Source organism: Eumetopias jubatus, unplaced genomic scaffold (assembly GCF_037043125.1).
Source record: "Eumetopias jubatus isolate StellerSeaLion01/CBP00866 unplaced genomic scaffold, mEumJub1_p1.0 scaffold_2, whole genome shotgun sequence".
Lineage (NCBI taxonomy): Eukaryota > Metazoa > Chordata > Mammalia > Carnivora > Otariidae > Eumetopias > Eumetopias jubatus.
In genome coordinates, this window is record NW_028274808.1 from 202,355,431 (window position 1) to 202,378,724 (window position 23,294).

General features: G+C 48.7%; 1 protein-coding gene across 3 annotated transcripts in view; it reads right to left on the reverse strand.

The window, feature by feature from the left end:
- Window positions 1-1,229: 1,229 nt before the first annotated feature.
- PCGF3 (polycomb group ring finger 3) overlaps window positions 1,230-23,294 on the reverse strand; it is a 52,682-nt gene continuing 30,617 nt past the window's right edge. For all 3 annotated transcript variants that reach the window (XM_028087545.2, XM_028087555.2, XM_088021278.1), the window contains 5 exons: window positions 18,676-18,786; window positions 17,736-17,824; window positions 12,172-12,309; window positions 5,539-5,619; window positions 1,230-5,141 (listed from right to left, as the gene is read on the reverse strand). In XM_028087545.2, coding sequence (XP_027943346.1) covers window positions 5,094-5,141; window positions 5,539-5,619; window positions 12,172-12,309; window positions 17,736-17,824; window positions 18,676-18,786 — 467 coding nt within the window. In that variant the 3' untranslated portion in view covers window positions 1,230-5,093. The remainder of the gene's footprint in view (window positions 5,142-5,538; window positions 5,620-12,171; window positions 12,310-17,735; window positions 17,825-18,675; window positions 18,787-23,294) is intronic.

The window sequence follows — 23,294 nt, forward strand, 5'->3', positions numbered from 1 at the left end:
CGCCCCATTGCTGGTGCGCATCACTCAAGCCCTGGAGGGCCTGAGTAGGAAGAAGGGAGGAGGGAGATGGAGCATGTCCGGCCTGACACCTGGGCTGGGCACGGTCCTCTCCTGCCCTCGACGGCAGTCACTCGAGTCAAGCAGTGACGCGAGCAGCCAAGACCAGCACGGGCTGACACCACCAGGAACTGATAACCAGAACCAGAAGAGGCCGGCAAAGGCCCAACCCTGGTTAAACTCCTTTAAAAAGGGAGGACTTTTGCAGCAAGTGCCGACTCTCCAGATGATGACCCTTTCATGTCTGACTGTATTAGAAAGGCGACTGCCACCAAAACCTCTGTCCAACTGACCTCTGAACAGGGCAGAGGCCCCCGCCCAGCCTGGACATAATAAGCACTTTATGCAGAGAGCTAACCTGCACTGGACCAAGTCCTCATCCCAACTGCTTGCCCACAGGCCAACTTTGCATTTGGTTTGTTAACATCTTATCCCCTTGTATCTTGTTTGTTGTGTGATTTTTTTTTTATGTGCTCTGGTTTGTGTGAGGTATATGAAGCCAAATTAAATGTGTAGTGAAATGTCATTGAATTTGGAATCCTAAACCTGCTTTTATCTTGCTTTACAACTGAATAAAGCTGATGTTTTGGGAAAACACAGCCCGTGTGCTCCCTAGCGTGCTCCTGACAACACACACAGATAGTGTATGCGTGTATCTTTTGCCGCTTCTGCCCTCTAGAGAACCCCCACTAATATCCTAACAGGGAAGTAAAATACTGTCAGTCCACCCACCACAGGGACTAGCAGGTTCTTTTTCTAACAGTATTTTCATTGGCACATGGAGCTCTAAACCAAAGTGGGTTCTCACTCCAAGCAAACAGATGAGTGGCGTGGACGTTACACTCATTCCCGCCAGACCTTTGGTACCAAACACTGAACCAGCTTCACTGAAGTTGTGCAGATCCCAGGGCTGTGTGAAGCAGAATGATAAGGTGGTTAATCTGTGCGGGTTCAGGACAGGGTGAAGCAGGGAACAGTGTGGGGGGTGTGGTATTTCTCATTACGCTGTAGTACCTAACAGATCCTCTATCTTATGCTTTTACAAATATTTTACATTATATATAAAAAACCCTAAAAAAACCCAAGAAACCAAATATTTTAGATTATAAATTTTAAAGAATTTAAAGAATTTTAGGTAAGTTTTTCTTTTGCTTTTATTACAAGCATATAATATTAATTGGCAAAACACTGAGTACAAGCTTCACTATCATAAAATCAAAACATTTAAGCAATATTCCAAAAAAGATTTTAGACAAAAACTAGCCACCAATAGTACAAAAATTACACACCAACACAAAGCATAAAAAATGTAAACTTTTAAATTAAACAGTCAAAAATATGTATCTGCGTTGTCATCTCAATAAATTGCGACACGTGTGACGATCAGGCTAATGGCGGCTCACACCCCTGGACCCTACATCATTTGAGGAAAAATGGTTTTCTTAGACCCAATTAAGTTGTCAGAATAGACATTTACACTAATGCTACACACATTTTAGGGGACACTCAAACTTCAGTCCACCCTTCAGATGCGCTCATGGACGTGGTGAACCACGTGATGCAGGCGGGGATGGGGGTGGGGGGGTGGTTGCCTGGGCAGAGCCTCCTTGGTGGGCTAGTGGCTGGCCGCGCCACACGTGTCCCTGCGTGGCAGGGACAGGATCTTTGTGAAGATTATAGCTAGTTTGAATGATGGTTTTCTAATCTACGCATCCCAATTTACGTAGTTTGTTTAAATACCAAGGCAAACGAACACACTGGCTTATCACGCTAGGGTCACACGTGATGTGGTGGACTGTGAATGATTTCCTGAGGAAACAGAGAAACTGGATTTGTTCTGATTTAGCTATCTGCGCTGTTTACTTTCAACGTCTTGAGAGTGTATCTAATATTCACGTATAAAGTGGAAATCAGCTGGCTCGTTCCTAGAACAATCAATCCAATGACACATTTTAAATTGCTGTAAAATGCCCTCCTGTGTGCTTTGAGGAGAAAATGAAATGGATTTCTCAAGACTTCACTACAAGGAGGCATCAGATCTGCACGCCCCAGAGGGCTCGCCACCGTGGGAAGTAGGGCCGTCCCAGGCGTGGTCGATACACGGTGGTGCATCCAGGGCTGTGAGCGCGCAGGGTCTGAAACAGGAGACCCAGGGCGGCCACACACCACTTCACGGCTACCTGCCCGGTCACGCACCCTAAAATATTCTCGCGCAGGGCACACACACACACACACACACACACACACACACACACACACACCCCATCCCCAAACAGCACTCTTATAACAACAGGGAAAAGAGAAAACCAAATAGCTGAATGTACATATCTTGAAATTCCACCGACATTCCCTTTCGATTTAGCAGAAGAGATGTGACATTACAATTTAAACAGATGTCTAATAAATGCATCTTGGAACCTATTGCACAAAAGCATAAACAATGCTCTTCATCCATATAAAACAAAAACGTACAAATTAAAAGCTACTCAAAGTAAAAAGAAGAAGCTTGCAAAACATGTCACAATTTCATTTTATATGCCTGTAAATAAAGCTGGACCACGGAAACCAAACAATTGGATGGGAAAATATGATAGAAGGCTTAAAATAGAATAAATAATTTTATAAAGTTAAGTTTTCTTTTTTTTAACCCCCCAAATCTTAAATTCAATATTATATATTCTATCTGAATTTTCTATCTTCATGAAAACTGCATTTAGTGAGACTGCGTGCCGGGTAGCAGGTCCCACTGCGGGGACAGTGACGCAGGAAGGTAACTGAACAGGACTTGTGTTACCAGCGTAAACAGTCGTGAAAACCACATCACAGGAACTCCGTCTGTTAAGAAAGAAACTGATCCTGGCTTTCGTGCTGGAAAAAATGAAACTCAGCCTTTTGAAGTGAAATGAAAGTGTGCCAGTGGGGAAGGGACCATGGAAGCTGCCCTGGGGCACAGGCTCTGGGCTCCTGTCGGCCAAGGGGCAGGGGGTCCCTGGGGCCGTCCTGCAGTGAAGACAGTCTGCATGAGGAATCTTAGAAAAATAGGTACGTCTGCTGCTGAGGTTTTGTCAGGTTAACACGATTACAAAAGGGGGTCACAGGAGGGTCAGCAGCCAGCCGGTGGTGTTAGCCAGGCTCCGACTATCTCTGCCTCTCTGTGTATCAAAACTCCACTTAGCACCATAGCAAATTCAAGTGATTTCAAAGATATAGCTACAAAGTTACAAATATATATGATGAGATTACCACAGCGATACTCAGTCTAGTCTGAACCGTGAGCTGATTTTGTTTGACTTTGGATGCTTACACTGTTGAACCCTCCCCTCCTCCACCACCCAGGCAAATACCCAAGTTCCAATGCTACACCTAAAACCGCACCAGCGGTTGCAGAGCGTGTCAGCAGTGACGTGTATGCTGAGGTAGACAGGTGATATTTACTCATACACGACTACTCATTGAACCTCGTGGAGCAACTCTAAGACAGGATCTGGATGAACAGCAAGCTTAGCGAACTGAACATGGCAAACTGGGAGTTAATGGGCTTCAGGGAGAGGTGAATGTTGACCAATTCCTAACAGAACCTGTTTTTAGGTTTCTAAAAGGCCTCACATTAGAGTCACTTGGACTGAATTAATTTGAACGGTTTTCTTGTCACCAAGATTAGGTCTTACAGATATGGAAGAGGAAGCAGAAGAAACCCAACCGTAACTTTCAAAGCAAAGTGAGAAGAAATCCTAGTCAGGATGGTGACATACTCCATGAACAAAGGAGGTGGGCGGTCACGGACACCGGTGCTGGCGGCCCCCTGGGGGGTGACTGGGGAGGAGGGGGAGGAACCCAGAGCTCGTGGACAAACAAGGACAAAGACGGACACAGAACCCCAGGACAACACTTTCACGGCCCCGGAAAACGGCTGCTTTCTCCTCCTGCCTTTACACATTCCGAGTTACTCTTTTAAAAGGACAAATACTTATGTGCTGGCAGAGTTTATTCACTAATTCCACAAAAATATTAACATGTGGGAAGAGAAAGGGGTTAACAATGCCTGCGACTGGCATTTCAGGTCATTATGGAACTGAAAATGCAATCAGCAGGCTCCTCTGCTTCCGGGAGGGTGCGCCTCCCCGACAGCAGCCTCAGGTGTGGGCGGCAGACGCAGGGCAGAGCTGTCCACGGGAGGGCGTGGGCGGCCGAGCTGGGAACCGCAGTCTGCACGCCCTCCTCTGACCCACGGTGCCTTCTCAGGAAAACCCCCACACAATGCCACCCCCCGCTCCAGCACGATGAACACGGGAAAGAATTAAGTAGGGAATTTAAGTGGCAGCCCTGAACGATCAGAGCCCTATTTGATACCAGTAATGTTTAAGAACATGAATGACTCTGCAAACCAGCATTAAGCCGGCCAAGCCACCTCTGGTCTACCCTGCGGAGCTGCGGCCGGGAGCAGCGGGTGGGGCCCCTCCCTCGCCTCAGGGCCACTGGCCCCACTGGGGCCTCAGCCTCGGAGCCCAGAGTGACCGGCCAGGCAGGGGGCGAGGCAGGGGAACTGTTGGCTTTTCATGGTTCCTAACGTGGAAAATTAAATACTGTGGCTAACTCATAGTATTAATGGAATGCTTTTAAATTAACCCTTTATATACCTTCTAAGTCTTCAGGAAGCTAAAGGCAACATAAATATTGTCATTCACCATGAAGAGATATTTTTCAATAACTTAGGAAGGGTTCAGTAAACGTACAAGTATTTTTGAGGCTTATCGTGAACCCTAATTCATAAACGAAACGGAAATGACCAGATCTTCAAGGCCTGGAAAGCAAGTAGAGGTCGTGTGGCCGCTATGTTTACCATCTAGTCTGTGAGGGGCGCCCTTCGGCCGCTGAGACTGTGAAGTGTTTCGTCTTGTAACCGTGGTGCTGGTAGTGTCTTGTTGAATGTGAATTCTCTCATACAAAAGTTATAAATACTCTCTATTCAGAAATCTGGTCCCCACGACACCCGCAGGTGACATGGCGGTGCAGCGGGGCCCGGCCCGGGGCCGAGCTCAGAGCAGGTCCATCTTGGGTCTGTAGTGCAGCAGGAGCGGTGCCTTCTGTAAGACAAAGTCAGAGCATGGCGCCTGGTCACAACCGCCAGCAGTGCGGACAGCCGCCCTCCCTGGGGCCCAGGTGCCCCGGGGCCTGCACACACCTGCGGCCCCACCCAGTCCCATCGGCTTTCACCCCCTTCTCCGGGCTGCCCCCCAAGCAGTCGGGGTCCTGCCATCTGCGTCCTGCATGGGGGGGGGGTCACCTTGGCCAGGAGGGGCGGTGCTCACCCAAGGGCCCCGTGTGGCTGAGGCACTGATCATTTCAGAATGACTGCCTTTCACAACAGTCCTGTGACAGTTACTTATTTCTAAGCTCTTGGTTGAAAATATGCACAGAAAAGTAGTTGCCATTTGTAGCCGACTCTGACGATCAAACAATCCAACCTTTACAAAGTCTTACCTTGAATCTCCACCTCGTGACAACCACAAATTTGAGCGTGTGGTCCTTGCCCAGAATTTCCTCGTTGCATAAAATGTCCAGCTGGCGGGAGAAGAAGGGTTCAGTCAGGGCGCCAAGGGCATGGCACTCGGCACCCCTGGCCTCCGGGCTGTGCCAGCTGTCAGTCACCCGTGGGTGACGTGTCCCGTTTCCAGGTGGCACAGGTGGGGAGTGCTCAGCAGGCCCCGCCCCAACCCAACTGAGGCCTGAGGGGTCCACAACCACCATGCCCTGCCCCCGCCAGGGCCCTTGGCTGCGGTCACCACTGCACCTGTCTCCCCACCTCAGTCCACTCTTGGCTGTTTGTCCCTCTTACCTCAGTGGAAAAAGGAAACGGGTTCTTCAGATGGTCTTTTTCCTTTCTTTTTTAAAAAGACTATTTTTAGAGCAGTTTGAGGGTGAGAGCAACACTGAGAGGGAGGTTCAGAGAGAGATCTCCCATGCGCCCCCGTCCCCCCACTATCCACATCCGCACCAGGGTGAGACATCTGTGATGGTGGACGGGCCTCCACGGACACGTCATCACCACCCAGAGTCCACAGATGACCGCAGGGCCACCCCTGGTGGTGCACATTCTGTGGGTTTGGACAAGGGCATCAGGACAGGTGCCCACCACCGCAGTACCACCCAGAGTTGCTCCCCGGCCCCCACATCCCCCGTGCTCCACCTGCTCACCCTCCTCCCCCCAAACCGACAACCGCCGATCTTGGTGCTGTCTCCGTGGTTCTGCCTTTTCTGGGATGTCCCACAGCCGGAATCCTATTGCGTCTTTCCCTCAGTAATGTGCATTTAAGGGTCCTCCGTGTCTTTTCACAGCTTGGGCGCTCGTTTCTCGCGAGCTCGAGTAATAGTCCATTGTCTGGGTGCAGCACGGTTAATTTACCCACTCACACACTGAAGGGCGTCTTGGTTGTTTCCAGGTTTTGGCGATTATGAATGAAGCTGCTATAAACATCCGTGTACAGGTTTTGGTGTGGACATAAGGTTTCAGTTAATGCGGGTGAACACCACGGAGCATGATTGCTGGACTGCATGGTGAGACTATATTTAGTTTTGGAAGAAACTGCCAAGTTGTCTCCCACCAGCTGTGGACGGGAGTTCCTGTTGCTCCGAATCCTCGCCAGCATGTGGTGGTCAGAGGTCTGGATTTTGGCCGTTCTGGAATGGTATCTCATTGTTTAATCTGTTTCCCTGATGACAAACGATGTTGACTCAGATGGTCTTTTAAACTTCTCCCTCAGGACGAGGGGAAAAGGCCCCTGCATCTGCGGGAGGGCTGGGCAGCGGGGCACACAAGGGGCCACGTGGGGCTGGCTCCAAGAAGACTGCCTGATGCCGAACCCCACCTCCCCCAGGCAGGCCCCGCACCCACACCGACCCTCTGGATGACCTCACCTTGACCCTGGGCTCCAAATGGCAGCACACACCACGATCCCAACCTTGACTTGGGGCCCTGCCCTCTTAGTTCACCTTCCACTCTGCACAGGCAGTGGCCACAGCAGCCTCTCCCCAGAGGCCATCCCCCCAGCGCACAGCCCCGAGCCCTGCTCCCCCAGCAGCCCCACCAAACACACCAGCTGCCCTGAAACCACACCCTCAACTTAACCCATCAGAGTCCTGCCTGAAAGCCCGTAGGCCCATCCCTCCGGATTCTTCTGTCCTCACAGCTTTCCACTAGTTCTGCGTCTCAGACCTTCTGCCTCTCTTTGTGTGTATCAACAGTTCATTTCTGTTTTTGTTTTTTTTAAATGTGGTAAAATACACATAAAATGTACCATTCTCACCATTTTCAAGTGTCCAGTCAGTGGCAGGAAGCACGTTCACACTGTTGTGCAACCGTCCCGACCCTCCACCTCCAGAACTTGTTCATCTTCCCAGACTGCCCCCAAGAAACACCAGCTCCCCATCTCTCCCGTCCCCAGCTCCCCGACACCCACCATCCACTTTCTGTCTCTATGATCTGACTCCTCTGGGGACTCACGGGAGTGAGACCATCCAGTGTTGTCCCTTTGGGGCTGGCTCATGTCACTGAGCCCAGTGTCCTCAGGGTTCACGCAGGTGGTGGCAGGTGCCTGCACCTCCTCCCTGTTTAAGGCTGAATAACACTCCATCGTGTGGATTGTTGTCTGTTTTATCTGTCTATCCGTCCGTCCATCCTTCTATCTGTCCATCTGTCTTTCCATCCATCCATCCGTCAATCCAACCATTCGTCAGTCTGTTCGTCCATCTTTCCATCTGTCCGTCCATCCATCTATCCATCCATCATCTGTCCATCCTCCTGTTGTCCATCCATCCATCCATCTGTCCGTCCACCCATCTGTCCATCCGTCTATCATCTGTCAGCCCTTCTGTCTGTCCACCTGTCCATCCGTCTGTCCATCCATCTGTCGTCTGTCCATCCATCTTTCCATCTGTCCATCCATCCATCCTTCTATCTGTCCATCCGTCTATCCTCCATCTGTCCATCTGTCCGTCCGTCCATCCGTCCACCCGTCCACGGACACTGGGGTGCTTCCCTGTCTCAGCTGCTGTGCATGATGCTGCCGTGAACACGGGGGTGCCGGCCTCTCATCCAGACCCTGCTCTCCGTTCTCCGGGGAGCACACCCAGACGTGGAATGGCTGGGCCGTGGGCTCATTCTGTGCTTAGTGTTTTGAGGACCCTCCACAGTGTCCACGGTGCCTGCACCATTTTACACCCCATCGCCCCCCCCCACCTCCCGCACAGGTTTTGTTTCCCCATGTCCTTGCCATTTTTTATTTTCTTGTTATTTACTCAGTTTTTAATAGTAGCCATCCTAATAGGTATGAGGTGGTTCTCACTGTAGTTTTGATTTGCATTTCCCTAACAACAGTGACACTGAGCATCCTTTCATGGCTATTGGCTGTTATGCGCCTTCTTTGGAGAAATGTCTAAGCCCTTTGCCCATTTTTAAATCAGGTTGGTTTCTTTTATGCTATGTTTTAGAAGTTCTCTATATATTCTGGATAGTAATCCCTTATCAGATGTATGGTGTGCAAATAATTTCTCACATTCTGTACAAAATTTTTTCATTCAGAAAGTCCAATTTGTCTATTTTTTTTTACTTTGTTGACTGTGACTTTGCTGCCCTATCCAAGAAATCACTGCCAAACCCAGTGTCATGAAGCTTTTGTCCTGTGTTTTCTTCTAGGAACTCTACTGTTTTAGGTCTGACATTTAGGTCCTTGATCTAATCTAAGTTAATTTCTGCATATGGTGTGAGGTAGGGATCCAATGTCAATCTTTTGCGTGGGGATGTGCAGTTGAAAAGACTATTCTTTCCCCACTAAGTGGCCTTGGCACCTTTGTTGAACATCACGTGACCACATACATGAGGGTTCATTTCTGGGCTCTCTATTCAATTCCATTGATCTTGATGTCTGTCTTTATGCCAATATCACACTTTTTTAATTAGTGTAGCTTTATAGTAAAAGGTTTGAAATTAGGAAGTGAAGGTCCTCCAGTTTTGTTCTTTTTCAAGATTGTTTTGGCTACTCAGGGTCCCATGAGATTTCATAAAATTTAGGATGCATTTTTAAATTTCTGCAAAAAACATCATTGGGATTCTGATAGGGATTGCTTTGACTATAGACTGCTTAGGTAGTATTAACATTTAACAACGTTAAGTCTTCCAATCCATCCACTTGGGATGTGTTTCCATTTATTTATGCCTTCTTTAATTCCTTTCAGCAATTTTTGTAGTTTTCATTGTGCAAGTCTTTCACTTCCTTGGTTAATTCCTAAGTATTTTATTCTTTTTGATGCAATTGTAAATTGAATTTTTTTTGTAATTTCCTTTTCAGATTATTCATTGCTAATGTACAGAAATGCAGCTGATTTTTGTGTTGATTTTGTGTCCTGCTACTTTGCTGAATTTATTCGTTAGTTCTAATGCGCATGCACACGCGCGTATGTGTGTGTGTGTGTGTGTGTGTGTGTGTGTGTGTGTAATCTCTGGGATTTTCTACATGTAAGATCATATCATCTGCAAACAAAGATAAATTTTAATTCTTCCTTTCCAGTTTGGATGTGTTTTATTTTTCTCCCCTAATTGCTCTGGCTAGAACATCTAGTACAATGTTGAATAGAAGTGATGAAAGCAGCATCCCCACCTTGTTCCTGATCTTAGAGGAAATGCTTTAAGTCTTTCAGCAATGAGTCTGATACTTGTAGTGGGTTTTCATATATGGCTTTTTATTTTCATGTATCTTCTATTCCTAGTTTGTTGAGTTTTTTTTTTTTTTAATTATGAAAGGGTACTGAATTTTGTCAAATGCTTTGCAGACCTACATCAGGTGCTTTGCAGACCTACATCAGGTTGAGATGATCATGTGGTTTCCCTCTCCATTCTGTTGGTGTGGCATATTACATCGATCAATTTTTGTATGTTGAACCATGCTTCCATTTCAGAAATACCCAATTGGTTGTGGTATATAATCCTTTTAATATGCTGCTGAATTGTTTGCTAGTATTTTGTTGAGGATTTTTGCATCCGTGTTCATCATGGATGTTGGTCTATAGTTTTGTTTTCTTACAGTGTCTCTGTCTGACTTTGGTATCAGGGTAAGGCTGGCCCCACAGAATGAGTTGGGAAGTTTTTCTCCCCTTCAATTTTTGGGAAAAGTTTGGGAAGGACTGGTATTAATTCTTCTTTGAATGTTTGGTAGGATTCACCTGTGAAGCTGCCAGGTCCTGGGCTTTGCTCTGCTGGGAGATTTCTGATTACTGATTCAGTCTCCTTACTAGTCGTAGGTCTAGTCAGACTTTCTGTATCTCCGTGATGTAGTCTTGTTAACTTCTGTGTTTCCAGGAATTTGTCCATTTATCTAAGTTATGACAATCCTTTTTATTTCTGTAGAGTCAGTAACAATGCCTCTGCTTTCATTTTAGACTTTAGTAATTTGTCTTTTTTCTTAATCCACTGGTCAAATTTTTGGTTGTCAAATTTTATGTTTTTTTTAAAATATGGTTTTTAAAGATTTTATTTATTTATCTGAGAGAGAGAGAGAGAGAGAGAACATGTGTGGGTGGGGGTGGGGCGAGGGACAAGCAGACTGAGCTGAGCTGAGAGCCCGACCCGTGGCTCGGTTCCACGACCTGAAATCACACCCCAGGCTGAAATCAAGAGTCAGAGGCTTAACCAACTGAGCCACCCAGGCGCCCCATCAATTTTATTGACCTTTTCAAAGAACTGCTGAATTTCTCTCGTTTTTCTGTTTTCTATTCCACTTATCTCTGCTTTAATCTTTATTATTTACTTCTTCTGCTAGCTTTGTTCTTTTTCTAGTTTTTCAAGTTGTAAATTTAGGTTGCTGATGAGATCTTTCTTGTTTTTAATGTAAGTATTTATAGCATAAATTTCCTCCTTCGCACAGCTTTTGCTGTATCCCACAAGTTTTGATAAGTTGTATTTTCATTTGTCTCGAAGTACTTTCCAATTTCTCTTGGATCCATTAGTTGTTTAACTGTGTTGTTTAGGGGCACCTGGGTGGCTCAGTGGGTTAAGTGTCTGCCTTTGGCTCAGGTCGTGATCCCAGGGTCCTGGGATCGAGCCCCATATCGGGCTCCCTGCTCCGCGGGGAGTTTGCTTCTCTCTCTCCCACTCCCCCTGCTTGTGTTCTCTCTCAGATAAATAAATAAAATCTTTTTTAAAAAGTATGTTATTTAATTTCCACAGTTTTGTGAACTTTCCAGTGTTTCTTTTGTTATTGATTTCTAACTTCATGCTGCTGTAGTCAGAGAAGACACTTCGTAAGATATCTACCTTTTACAATCTACTGAGGCAATTTGTGTCTGCCCTCCTAAGGACCTTTGTCACTGAATTTAGGGCCAGCTGGATGATCCACGATGATCTCTTCATCTCAAGATTCTTGACACATTGACAAAGACCTTTTTTCTAATAAAGTCATATTCACATGTTCTGGGGGTTAGAAAATGGACACATCTTTTGGTGGGGGTCATCATTTAACCCACTATGATCTGCCTTCTGGTCCCTCAAATCTACATCTGTCCCACATGCAAAATATATTCACCCCATCCCAACATCTTACCGTAAGTGTTGCCACCTCAGGAGGGCTCCCCAGGGACGTCTGAGCTGAGATACTCACCCAAGTTTCTGTCCACCAACCCCCTGTGCGTACCAGGGGTGCTGGCTTTCATTTAATTCCCATCATTTACCACAAAGTACCTGAAAGTATCTCACCTATCTGCCTGCCCACCTGCTTCACCCCCTACCCAGCGCAGCCAATCATCCATACGTTGGTGAAATGAAAGAACAGAGTTTCTCTTCGAGAGGAAAGACTGCTCTACATCTCACCCTCCCTGCCACCCCACCAGCTTCCCCTCCTGTTAAGGGGGCTCCCCATGCTCACATCTGGCCCTCCCTCCACTCTCTTCATCACCACGTCCCATCACGCTATCTGGGAGTGCGCAAAACAGAGATTTTTTTTTTTTTTCTGATTTGAAATCTCCAAACAAAGATGTAAAAACAAAAAAACCAAAGAACTTTAGAAGTATCACTTTCACAAATGAGAAATGATTTGTTACAGTTTCCATCTGCGGTACAACTATTACCTCGTTGAAAGACGAAAGGTTAAGTTTTTTGGCGATGAACTTCTTCAGGTGCAGCACTGTTGCCTGGGCCGAGCAGCGGATCCACTTCCGTTTCAAGCCCCTCAGTTTGCTGCTGTTGCATTCCAGGCAGATGCTCACCTGTAAGAGACAGGTACGGCTGGCAGCCAGCAGGGGCCCGCCGCGTGGCACTCTGAGGCTCTCTCAGATGCCTACTCACTCCGGGAAATGCCACAGTGCTGACCTGGTGAAATCAGAATCTGTTTTGACTTCAACACTGTGGAAAAGGGTTTTACTTTAATCATTTTATACATGTTATCCTAAAATCTCTGTTTACCATTTTGTGAAATATAATCTAACAGTGTTAATCCTGTCTTATCAACATAGTACTTCAAAGTAAATCTGAGAATTATTTACTCATTGTACACACGGCACTGGTCTCAGAGGGAAACGGATGCAGACTGCCACCCCCCCACAGGCTGTGCTGAGCGCTCCGCGGGCATGATGAGGAAGGACACACAGCCGGCAGAGGCAGCGCCCCCGGCTCTGCATGAACGCACCGAGGAAGGCCTTATAAAGGAAGCAGCAGGATGCCTGGCCTTGAAACAGGACAGCAAAGGCACTAGAGAAGAAAAGACTCTGGGCTCAACAGAAAACCATAAGCAAAGGCACAAAGTTTGAAAGTTCAGTTACCTCTTGGACAACCAACAATTCAGTGGGGTCACAGAACATGGTGTGTGACAAGGAACCTCAACATAACTAACTAAAAGCGATTTTGGGACCAGGGGGTGCCTGGGAGATGCAAAAGGAAGGGCCTGCTCAACACAGCACTCATGAATGAATAATTCTCCAGTAGCAGCCACAAAAAATGGCACAATCAGACCCCCCAAAATTCTGATAAAAGAATTAACAAAGGAGGGATGCCTGGGTGGCTTAGTCGGTTGAGTGGCCAACTCTTGATTTCAGCTCAGGTCATGATCTCAGGGTCATGAGACTGAGCCCTGCATTGGGCTCTGTGCTGAGTGTGGAGCCTGCTTGAGATTCTCCCTCTCCCCCTGCCCCTTCCCACTGCCTGCACGTTCTCTCTCTCCAAAAAAAAAAAAAGAAAAAAAAAGAATAGAGGAATTAAAAACAAAATACACTATGAATAAAAAACAGGCAGGTATAAAAGACAACCAAATACAATTTGTAAAAACTCAGTCGGTGGCTGAGCCACAGATTAGTCTCAGCGGAAGACAGACCAGTTTCATGAAAGATCAACTTGAGGAAATTACCTAAAAGAAGTAGATAGCAAGAGAGCAATTAACATAACAAAGAAAAGGTAAAAGGGGGAAACAGACAGGGATCTAACACGTGACAGAGATTCTGGAGGAAGAACGGGGAACAAGGGAAAGGTAAATTTAAGAAATAACGATTAAGGATCAAAATGATGGAGGACATAAACTCTCAAATTTAGGAAGCAAAAGAAATAAAGGAAACCTACACCACACAGACGTGGAGGAAGGAGCCAGCGGGTAGTCCTCCAGACGAGGCCGCTGTGCCTGCAAAGCCCGGCAGAAGGTAAGCAGAGAAGTTACCACTCAAGGGCACAGATGAAATGAACCATCTGTGAGCAAAACAAAAACCGACGAGGAGAGGGGACCCCCGTAGGCAGGTGAGCTCGGGGGTGGGACGCCCAGTTCCATCTAGATTGCTCAGGGAGTGTGGCAGGTTGGTTTCTAATTTTTATTTGGAAGAGCAAAGGGGCATGATTAGTCAAGATGATTTTGAAGAAGAAAAATAAGGGGGTATATGCCCCATCAGAAACCCTTACCTGTTAAGGTAAAATAATTAAATAATTGTAACTCAGTAAATTCCCTGTGGTTTTGGCATAAGGGGAGACAACAGCAGTGGAACAGAGCAGAACCAACCCAAGCGTGGGTGGAAACCCGCACGTGGTAAGATTCTAATCAGCCAGGCAAAGAGGGCCTGTTCACCGATGCTGACGAGCCAACTGGTCAACCCGGGAGGAAAAGAGACTTGACCTCTCCTCCAGCTACACACAAATCACCTGCTGGTGGCTTATAACCTCACTGTAAAAAGTAAAACTTTTAAGATATTTTACAGGAAAACATAGGAGAACATACTTATGACCTTGCGGTGGGGAAACTTCCTGAAATACGAAAGGAGAGCCTCGAGGCCGTGCACGGTGACCCAGGACAACGCGTGAGGGAATGTCAGACTACCCAGCACACAAAGTCCACGACAGAATAAGTAATTTGATAAAGAGTGGAGGCACCGAGAGAACCGAAACATTTGGAGAGACGCCCAACACCAGTGGTGCACACACACGAAGACAGGAATGAGGACAACGATGAGGCATCACGTCTGGGAAGAGCCCCACGGAGACCCGGAGAGCCAGTCAGCCCCTCAAGTGTCCGAGCACCAGAGTGACCAGGACACCAGACAGAAAGGTCAGTGAACAATGCCACGGTGCTGTCCTGTGCATACAGCACACAGCAACACTATGTGCTGACATTATGCATCCCCAAGTTCTCAGAAATATAACTGTGACTGAAAAAAGTCAGTTGTAGAAAGACACATGTTCTGTTTCCTATGGTTTATGGCTACACACACAGATGTAAATATAAACCCAGCAATCCAGCCTAGCACACAGTTCTCTGTTCACGGAGTGTAAGAGCCCCAAGCCCTGTGTCCTCCCCAGGTCCCCAGTGTGTCCCACAGGCTCACTTTCACACATGTCCCAAGCCAAACTCTGGCCACCCCATGCCACCCCACTGCTTGAGCCCAGAGGCTGCCTGGTTGCCTTCCCATCTGGGGAGTCCTGGCCTCCCCAAGCTGAGCCTTCTGCCCCGTAGGCGGGCCACACCCACTCCACCGCAGGGCTCCACACTCACTGCCTCCTCCCTCCTCGGCAGGCCTTGCTGTGAGGCCCTGCTCCACCCCACCCTCCCTCCCTTGCAGATGGCTGCCTGCCTCCCCCGGCTCACCAGCTCGGAGGGGGTCGGGGCCCAGACAGGGTGGGGTGGGTGCTTGGGGTTTGCGGGATGGTGCCAATTCCCCCACCCCACTGTCCCACAGGGCTGAGGCTGCACCCCCAGCCACCAGCATAGCACAGGCGCATGCCACATCCCACAACCCACACACCTGGGAGGGCAGGCATCTACAGACTGGGCCTGGCTCCTCCTCTCTGGGGCCTGGACACCACGCCCAGCTATGCTGGGCTCAGCACGTGCTTCCCAAGTGAGCAGTGAGTGGGGATGTGGCCATGCTGCCCGACAGTTCAAAGCTCTCACTAAGCCCTCCTGTGGCTGTTTGTGCAGGGACCCCCACAGGTCAAGGGCACCTCTGGGAACACTGGACAGCCCATTTGCTCAAAAGCAGGCAGAATGTGGGCCTTATAGGAGGGTCAAATTGTTCTTAAAAGTAAGTGTATATGCTAATTTTCTTATGTTTGCTTTAGTGACTCAGCAGTGCTCCAGAATCTGCTCTTTACTCCAGGCCCACCTGGCAGCAGTCCAGGGTGGGCACGCTCATGCCCCACGGGCAGAGAGAAACCTGCTCTGGACAAGGGTGGGATCAGGGACCAGGGCAGTGGGAGCAGCGGGAGGGCAGGGTGCTGAGCCATCAGGGTGTCTGAGCAACACTTCCAGCTGACCGAAACGTCACAGTGCTCCATGAAGAATAAATTCAGAATAGCGCCAGATACTCTAATTCTCTGCTGAACAAACACCTAGGGCTGCAGCCCAGCCGCGCAGTAAACCCTGACAAGCATTGAGCATCAGTGTCTGGGCCCGAGGACTCTGGCCTGCTGGCAGACTGGGATTTGGGGGCTCATACTTCTCTTAGCTGTTTTTCTTTTTCTTCTGCTGATGCTTGGTGTGAAAAGGGCACAATTCAGTCTGGTCATCTGAGTGACAGGAGAGGGAAGGGTTTGTCTTCAAAGTTATTCCGAATTTAGAATTCGATACCCAGCCACATTATCATGCAGACACGCACGGGAAACATGGAGGGACTCAAAGTCCGTGATGCACACACCCTCTCTGGAAAGAAATGAAGAGGGATGCCCGCCCCCCCAGAGGAAACACAGACTCCACAAAAGGGGAAGATGGGATAAACCCAGCAGTATGAGCAAAAAGCCCACAGAAACTCATACTACCTTTTGTTAAATCTAAATAATTATTGGGGCACCTGGCGGCTCAGGTGGTTGGGCGTCCGACTCTCGGTTTCGGCTCAGGTCCTGATCTCGTGGGTTGTGAGATACCAGAGTCCGCTTGAGATTCTCTCTGTCCCTCTGGCTCTCCCTCTACCCCTGCATGCACGCTCTCTCTCAAATAAATAAATAAATCTTTTATTTATTTATTTGACAGAGAGACAGCGAGAGAGGGAACACAAGCAGGGGGAGCGGGAGAGGGAGAAGCAGGCTTCCGGCGGAGCAGGGAGCCCGATGCGGGGCTCGATCCCAGGACCCTGGGACCATGACCTGAGCCGAAGGCAGACGCTTTACTGACTGAGCCACCCAGTGCCCCTAAATAAATCTTTTTAAAAATAACTTAAAACCTGATTATTCGGGTTTTTCTCCTATGTTCTTCCATAAGGTTTCAGTGGCTTCATTTAGCCTCACACAATTCTTGTTAGAATATTTCTAAGTTTTTTTTAGTCATGTGAATAAGGCCCCCCCCATGCCTGAGATTACTAACCTTATTCCCTAATGAGCGACAAGTTCCACCAGTGTCCCCGTTGACGGTCTTAGGTTACGCCAGATAACGGTGTGACACGAGAGGGACTGTGTTCTGCTCTGTCTCTCTCTCTCACACACACACACACACACACACACACACACACACACATCTCTTCTCGGTCTGTGTCCTCAGTGTGTGCCCAGACTCTTCAGAACCATGCTGAGTAACAGCTGATGATGTGCACTTTCTTGTCTCTCTTATTACTGAGATGATGATTCTAATTTTGGTGTGGTGACTGCGAGAGCTTTCCAGTTAGGGTACTCTATGGGAAAGCTCGGTAGACCGGGGTATGGGATTGGATCAAATGCTTTTACAGCATCTCTGTGATTGTTTACTTCCCCTTTCTGACGTGGCGTACATACACAGATTCCTCAGTGTTACCTTGTTTCTCGTCCTTTTAATACATGCCTGGGCTGACCTTCTTTGCTGTAGCATGTGCCCGTGCACAGAGTTACGCCTGGCACTAGTATGTGCCCGTGCACAGAGTCACGCCTGGCACTAGTATGTGCCCGTGCACAGAGTCATGCCTGGCACTAGCATGTGCCCGTGCACAGAGTCACGCCTGGCACTGAACTGTCCCACCCGGGGAGCGGTGTGCAGAGGGTGGACTTCCACCTTTTTATATTTAAAATGTTTTATAGTGAGCACGTGTTACTTTGGCAACTGAAAAGAAAAGGTAAAGAAGGAAAAACCACAGAGGCGCGCTGACGCTTTAACGTGTCTACTTCCTCCGCTGCTCGGCCTTTCCGCTTTAAGTGGAGGGAGGCCCGAGGGGAGAGCCCGGGCCTGTAGGGCGCAGCGCGGCCGCACGGGAGCGGCGTCTACCTGCTCGTCACTCCTGTGGTAGTCGTTGTCCTCCTCCGGCTTCTCGTCTGCCGCTTCTTTGTGCGAACTGTCATCTGCTTTGGCTTCACCTTTGAGCAAAATCAGAAGATACCGTATTACGAAATCCAGAATGTTAAACCGTTAGTTTTTTTAACTGTACAGCATGCTCAAAATGCTATAAAAATTCATTCACGTAAGACAGCTGCACCTTCAAAAGGACGCGAAGTCCGGGAGAGCTGGTCCACAGAGCACCTGTTAAGACACTGTGCTCCTCCAAGTGACTGCAGCTGCTCCTGGGCCTGTGAGTGTGCGCACGGGGGCACAGCCGGCAGAGGCTGACGGGGATGGGGAGAGGGGCAGAGGAGCCGCCCCCGCACCCAGCACCCCAACGCTTAACATAGCAACTACCCACTAGGCATTGCAGGGCTCCTACAGTCTTTATCGCTCCAACGCTACCTTTAAAATGAAGACCCCGTTGTAAGTGAGTGTTTCAACAGACAAGATCCCTGGCTTCCCAAGCAGCCCCCAAATGCCTCCCTCTGCCTCCGCAGGGGTGTAGCACGCAGATCCTGCCCTTCCTAGGGGCCAGACAGGACCTCTCCTTTCCTCTAACATTGTTAGAAATACACAGGGTGGCCTAGAAACCTCTCCCTGTGGTCACTAGAAAAACACCATGGCATCAAATATTTGAGTAACTTGTTGTAATATGTACAAACTAATTTTATACTGGAGCAGGGCAGGCAAAACTGAAGGGAAGCCTCAGGAGGCCCACCCGCACTGCACCCCGCCTCCAAGTACTTTTGGGGCCCCCCCTGTCTCTGGCCCGTTTCTCAGCTCTGCCCCAGACATGATGGAGAACGTCCGATCCCAGACTGTACTACAGACTGTGGAGGCGGCACAGGGCGTCCCGAGAAAGGGGCTCACCACAGAGCCCACTCACCGTTCCGATGGGGATCTAGGTGCTGTTTTGCAGAACAGGTCTCCCCCTTGATATCTCCAGGCACTTCCATGCCTAACTTGTGGTAGAATTCCCTCTGTTTTCTCATTTCCGCTATTAAAAATGAATATACATTCTTAATCTTAAGAAGGCAGTGGATCACGTGAAAATTCTGTTCACAAATGTCATGTGAAGAAAACAACAGATCTGGACCGGGGGTTCCGACGGCTGCCACCCTCAGAGCCTCAGAGCATCAAAGAAGATCGAAAATAACAATACTCCATGTCAGGAAGATACCAGCATACAAATGATACTGCTGATGCACCGGGACCTTTCACAGCTACCATGACCACCCAGGGGTGCCCGGCGGCGGGTAAAGAGTGCCCCCTGGTGTCTGTGGCAAGCCATCACAGCTGGCTGAATCCTGGGGAGGCAGCGGCGCGGCCCCTCCGCCCCAGGCAGGTTCCCTCGGGGGAAGAAAGGCCAGGCCACCACACTGCCCTCTGGTCTCCTCCTCAGAAGCGAGGTCAGTCAGCTTGTTCCGCGCGGTCAGCAGGCCTGTCACTGCTGGCTGCCCGCAGAGTGGGGGCCGGGCTGTGAGACGGCAGGAGTGGCAGTCTGAAACCCCGCTTCTGACAAGGCAGCTACTGACCACTACTCTGGAGCGTAGGCCCGACAATGAAGCTACTAGTCATTGCTCAGGGCCACACGGCAGGTAGCAAAGAAAATTTAAACCCAAGTTGCTCAAGCTAATAACCTACAGATCACACTATGAAACATACTTATGCGTACCTGACTCCGTAACACTTTGTTGCACTTTTTCCCTGCACATTTGTCTTCCCCCGTGCATCCGAGCTCCAGGGCCAGGAATACGTCTCGGTCACATCCTGGACCTACACCGACGCTTCACATGTGCAATCCCGCAGGAGTGCGTGGACGCAGGGGCAACAGGCTCAGGCAGAAAGTGGTCGCCCCTCAGAACGGAAGGGACAGCCCTGCTGGGACCAAATACGGCCAAGTGCCAAACCAGAAGACTGGTCTGGGAAATTTGGGATCAGCTTGGAAAGAAATCCAATAACCATATAAAAGCTAGCTCAGAATAAAGGTGTGAAATGCACTGCTTGATGGTGAAAGACCATTCCCACCAGGTTCTCCAAGGACAGTGCAGTCCTGCCGGTCAGTGCGAAAGAATGCTCACCTAATGTGGAAATGAGGCAGCTTCAAATACCTTGTTTAATTCTCAATAAAAATTTTTCGCCTATCAGAAGGAAAAGAAGATTGAAAATAACAATACTCCATGTCAGGAAGATACCAGCATACAAATGATACTTGTGGTAAATTTTCAGCAAGGTAATTTGCTATTTAAAACTATTTAAACACTTAACTGCTGGCCCCCCAAATTCTGCTGGTGATCTACCCTAAAGCAATAACCACACTAGTGCATAAGGACAGAGGGGTGCACACAGTCGCCGGAGCCTTATTCACAAAACTGGAGGGCTAGAAACAGCTTAGATACAGGGGGCCGGGCCAGCCAGAGGGCGAAGCCAAGACAGCCTCAGAATCCTTCTCAACACTGCATCTAAGATACCATCCACTACTGACAGAGTCAACATGTGAGATAAATCTAATTTACTTGCTACCCTGGGATACCGTGAAGCCATTAAACATGATACAGATCAGGGGCGCCTGGGTGGCTCAGTCGGTTAAGTGTCCGACTCTTGATCTCAGCTCAGGTCTTGTTGTGAGTTCAAACCCCACACTGGACTCCATGCTGGGTGTGGAGCTTACTTAAAAAAAAAAAAAAGATACAGGTCACATATTTTTTAAAGATATATTTATTTCAGAGAGAGAGAGAGAGAGAGAGAGTGCACGCGTGAGTGCGGGGAGGGGCAGAGAGAGGGAAAGGGAAAGAATCTGCAGCAGACTCCCCACTGAGCGTGGAGCCTGACGCAGGGCTCGATCCCACAACCCTGAGATCATGACCTGAGCCGAAATCAAGAGTCTGACACGCAACCGAATGAGGCCCCCAGGTGTCCCAAGGTCATATTTTTGATGTGGAGCAAGCACCACAATATGTCGTGAAAAAGGCAGATTGTGTAGCACGATCTCATTTTTTGTAAAAATTACAAGTTATAATCCTGGCGTAACTAGGATGCTACGAGAGTCCAGGGGAGTGAGAAATGCAATATGCTACATTGGGCATGAGCCAGTGTCCTCCCTGGCGCTCTCAGCTCCTCAATGATGCAGGCACGTACGGGGTCCCACAGCCGACGTCACACTCGGGTGAAAGACTGCTTCCCCTTCCCACCCCACCCCCGCCTCCGGGATCAGGCACGAGACGAGAACATCCATGGGCACCACTTAGACCCAATAAACCATTCAGAGCGCCAGCCTCTGGGCTGGCAAGCATCCCGTCAGCAAACAGAGCAGACACTGGGGCTGTGTGAGCTAAGCAGCAAAACTGAGATAAGACGTAGGCAGGTTTGGGACAGGGGCGAAGGCAAGTGTTTTATTGAAATAGAGTGCATTCTTGCTCTTATTATTTTGAATAAACTGTCATCTGTCAGATGAAGAAAAACCAAAGTTTTCACTTTACCTTCACTATTCCTTCTCTGATGCTCTTCATTCCTTCGTGTGGGTCCAAGTTTCTGACCTATAGCACCTCCTTCTCTCTGAAGAACTTCTTGTACGGTCTTGCAAAAAAGCAGGTCTACTGACAACAAGTTCCCTCGACCTCTGTTTTGCCGAGGAGGTCTCTACTTCTCCTCCCCTTCTGCAGGACACACAACTCTGGGTCGGTGGTTTCTTCTCTCAACACTAAACACTGCACTCTCCGGTCTCTTTGCTGGCGTGGTTTTGGAGGACAAGCCAGGTGAATTCTTACCTTTGCTCCTAGGTCTCGTGTTCCTGGCACTGATCCTGCCTGGTGTTCTCTGAGCATCCTGGGTCCGGGGTTTGGTGTCTGACATTAGTTTGGGGAAATTCTCAATCATTAGCGGCTCACATTATTTCTGTTCTCTCTCTCTCTTCTGCGTCCCGTGTTCCTGTTACGTGTACCGTACACCTTTGCGGCTGTCCCACATCCTTGGAGACTCTGATTTTTAGTGTATACCCTCTTTTATTTTCAGACTTGGGAGCTTCTGTTGATAGATCCCCAACCTCAAGGTTCTTTCCCACACAAGTCCTGTTACTAATCAACCTACCTGAGGCTTTCTTCATTTCTGCTACTCTGGTTTTATCTCCAACATTTCTTTCTGCTTCTTTCTTAGGGTATCTGTCCTTCTGCTTACACTACTCACCTGTTCTGGTCCATGTTGTCCATTAGAGAGCCCTTAGCATATTCACTGTTTTAAATTCCAGTCCGACGATTCCAACATCCCTGCCGTGTCTGGTTCGGATGCTTGTTCTCTTGAAACTCTGTTTCTGTCTCTTAGCAAGCCTTGTAGTTTTTTTCTTGTGAATCAGCTGTGATGTGCCAGGGACGAGGGATTACTGTAACCAGGCCTTTGGTGATGTGGTGAGAGGTGGGTAAGGGGACGACGGGCTCTGTGCTCCTCTGATTAGGTCTCGGGATCAGGGAGCTTAGGCCTCCACACTGAACTTCATCAGTGCTCCGTGGGAAGGGGTGGCTGGAGCTGACCGGCTCCCCTTGCTCAGCTAGTCTCCCCGGGGGACAGGCCTTGTTGGAAGTATTTCAGAATGGCTCCTGTTCTTCCCCAGCTGGAAGCACTGAGAGACCGTGGCCGAGCTCCTGGGGGTGAAGCTCACGATACTGGATCTCCCTGCAGGTTTTTCTCTCTGAATTGTCCACAGGGAGCCTCCAGCAATTCCTCAAGCACAGTAGAGGTTTTCGGCCCTGTGCCAGTTCCCAGGGAGGTTTCTGCTCCGGAGTCTCTGCCCTGGGGAGACGGGGCCCCCATACCAGTCTCTCCAATCTTGGGGCAGCAGTTTGCCCTATGCCCACCCCTCTTACGATCTAAGAAAAACGGCTGATTTCTCAGTCTGTTCAGCTTCTTATTTGTTAGGAGAGAGTGGCAACTTCCAAGCTCCTTATATGAGGAACCGGAAACCAGAAGTCATGAAATTTCAAAATAACAGTAATAATAATTGAGTACGATTTTTTGTACTATAGGCTACTAACAAGAAAAATGGACTCTTTTGGGGGAGATGATATTTGAGTGGGGTTAAAAGTTAGTGCTCCTTATCATCAAAACTGATCACACGTTTGTCTCTACCGAGATTTTACACATTTTCATTTCTGAACATGTCTTTTTACACAGAAATGCTGACATCAGGCCACAAGCACAGGACTTTATGTGGCTCATGCGTCAGCGAGGAGGTGCTCACAGAACTCTGTGAGCCTCTCCTCCTGGTGTTGGCCCCTGTGACACCATCACACTGAGGGTTAGTGGTTCCCCACTGAAGGGTGGACTGAAGCTCCACAGCAGCGCAGTTAGTGGACTCTGAAATATGGAATGAGGTCGAGGTCCTGGGCCTGTAGCTGGAGCCCAGAAAACAAGCCTGCTGCAATCTGCACGGGCTCAGAGACCTCCCTCCTCCTTTCACTTCTGACGGCCTGACATCTGTAGAGCAGCGTGACCCCAGCAGGAGTCTCTGTTGTG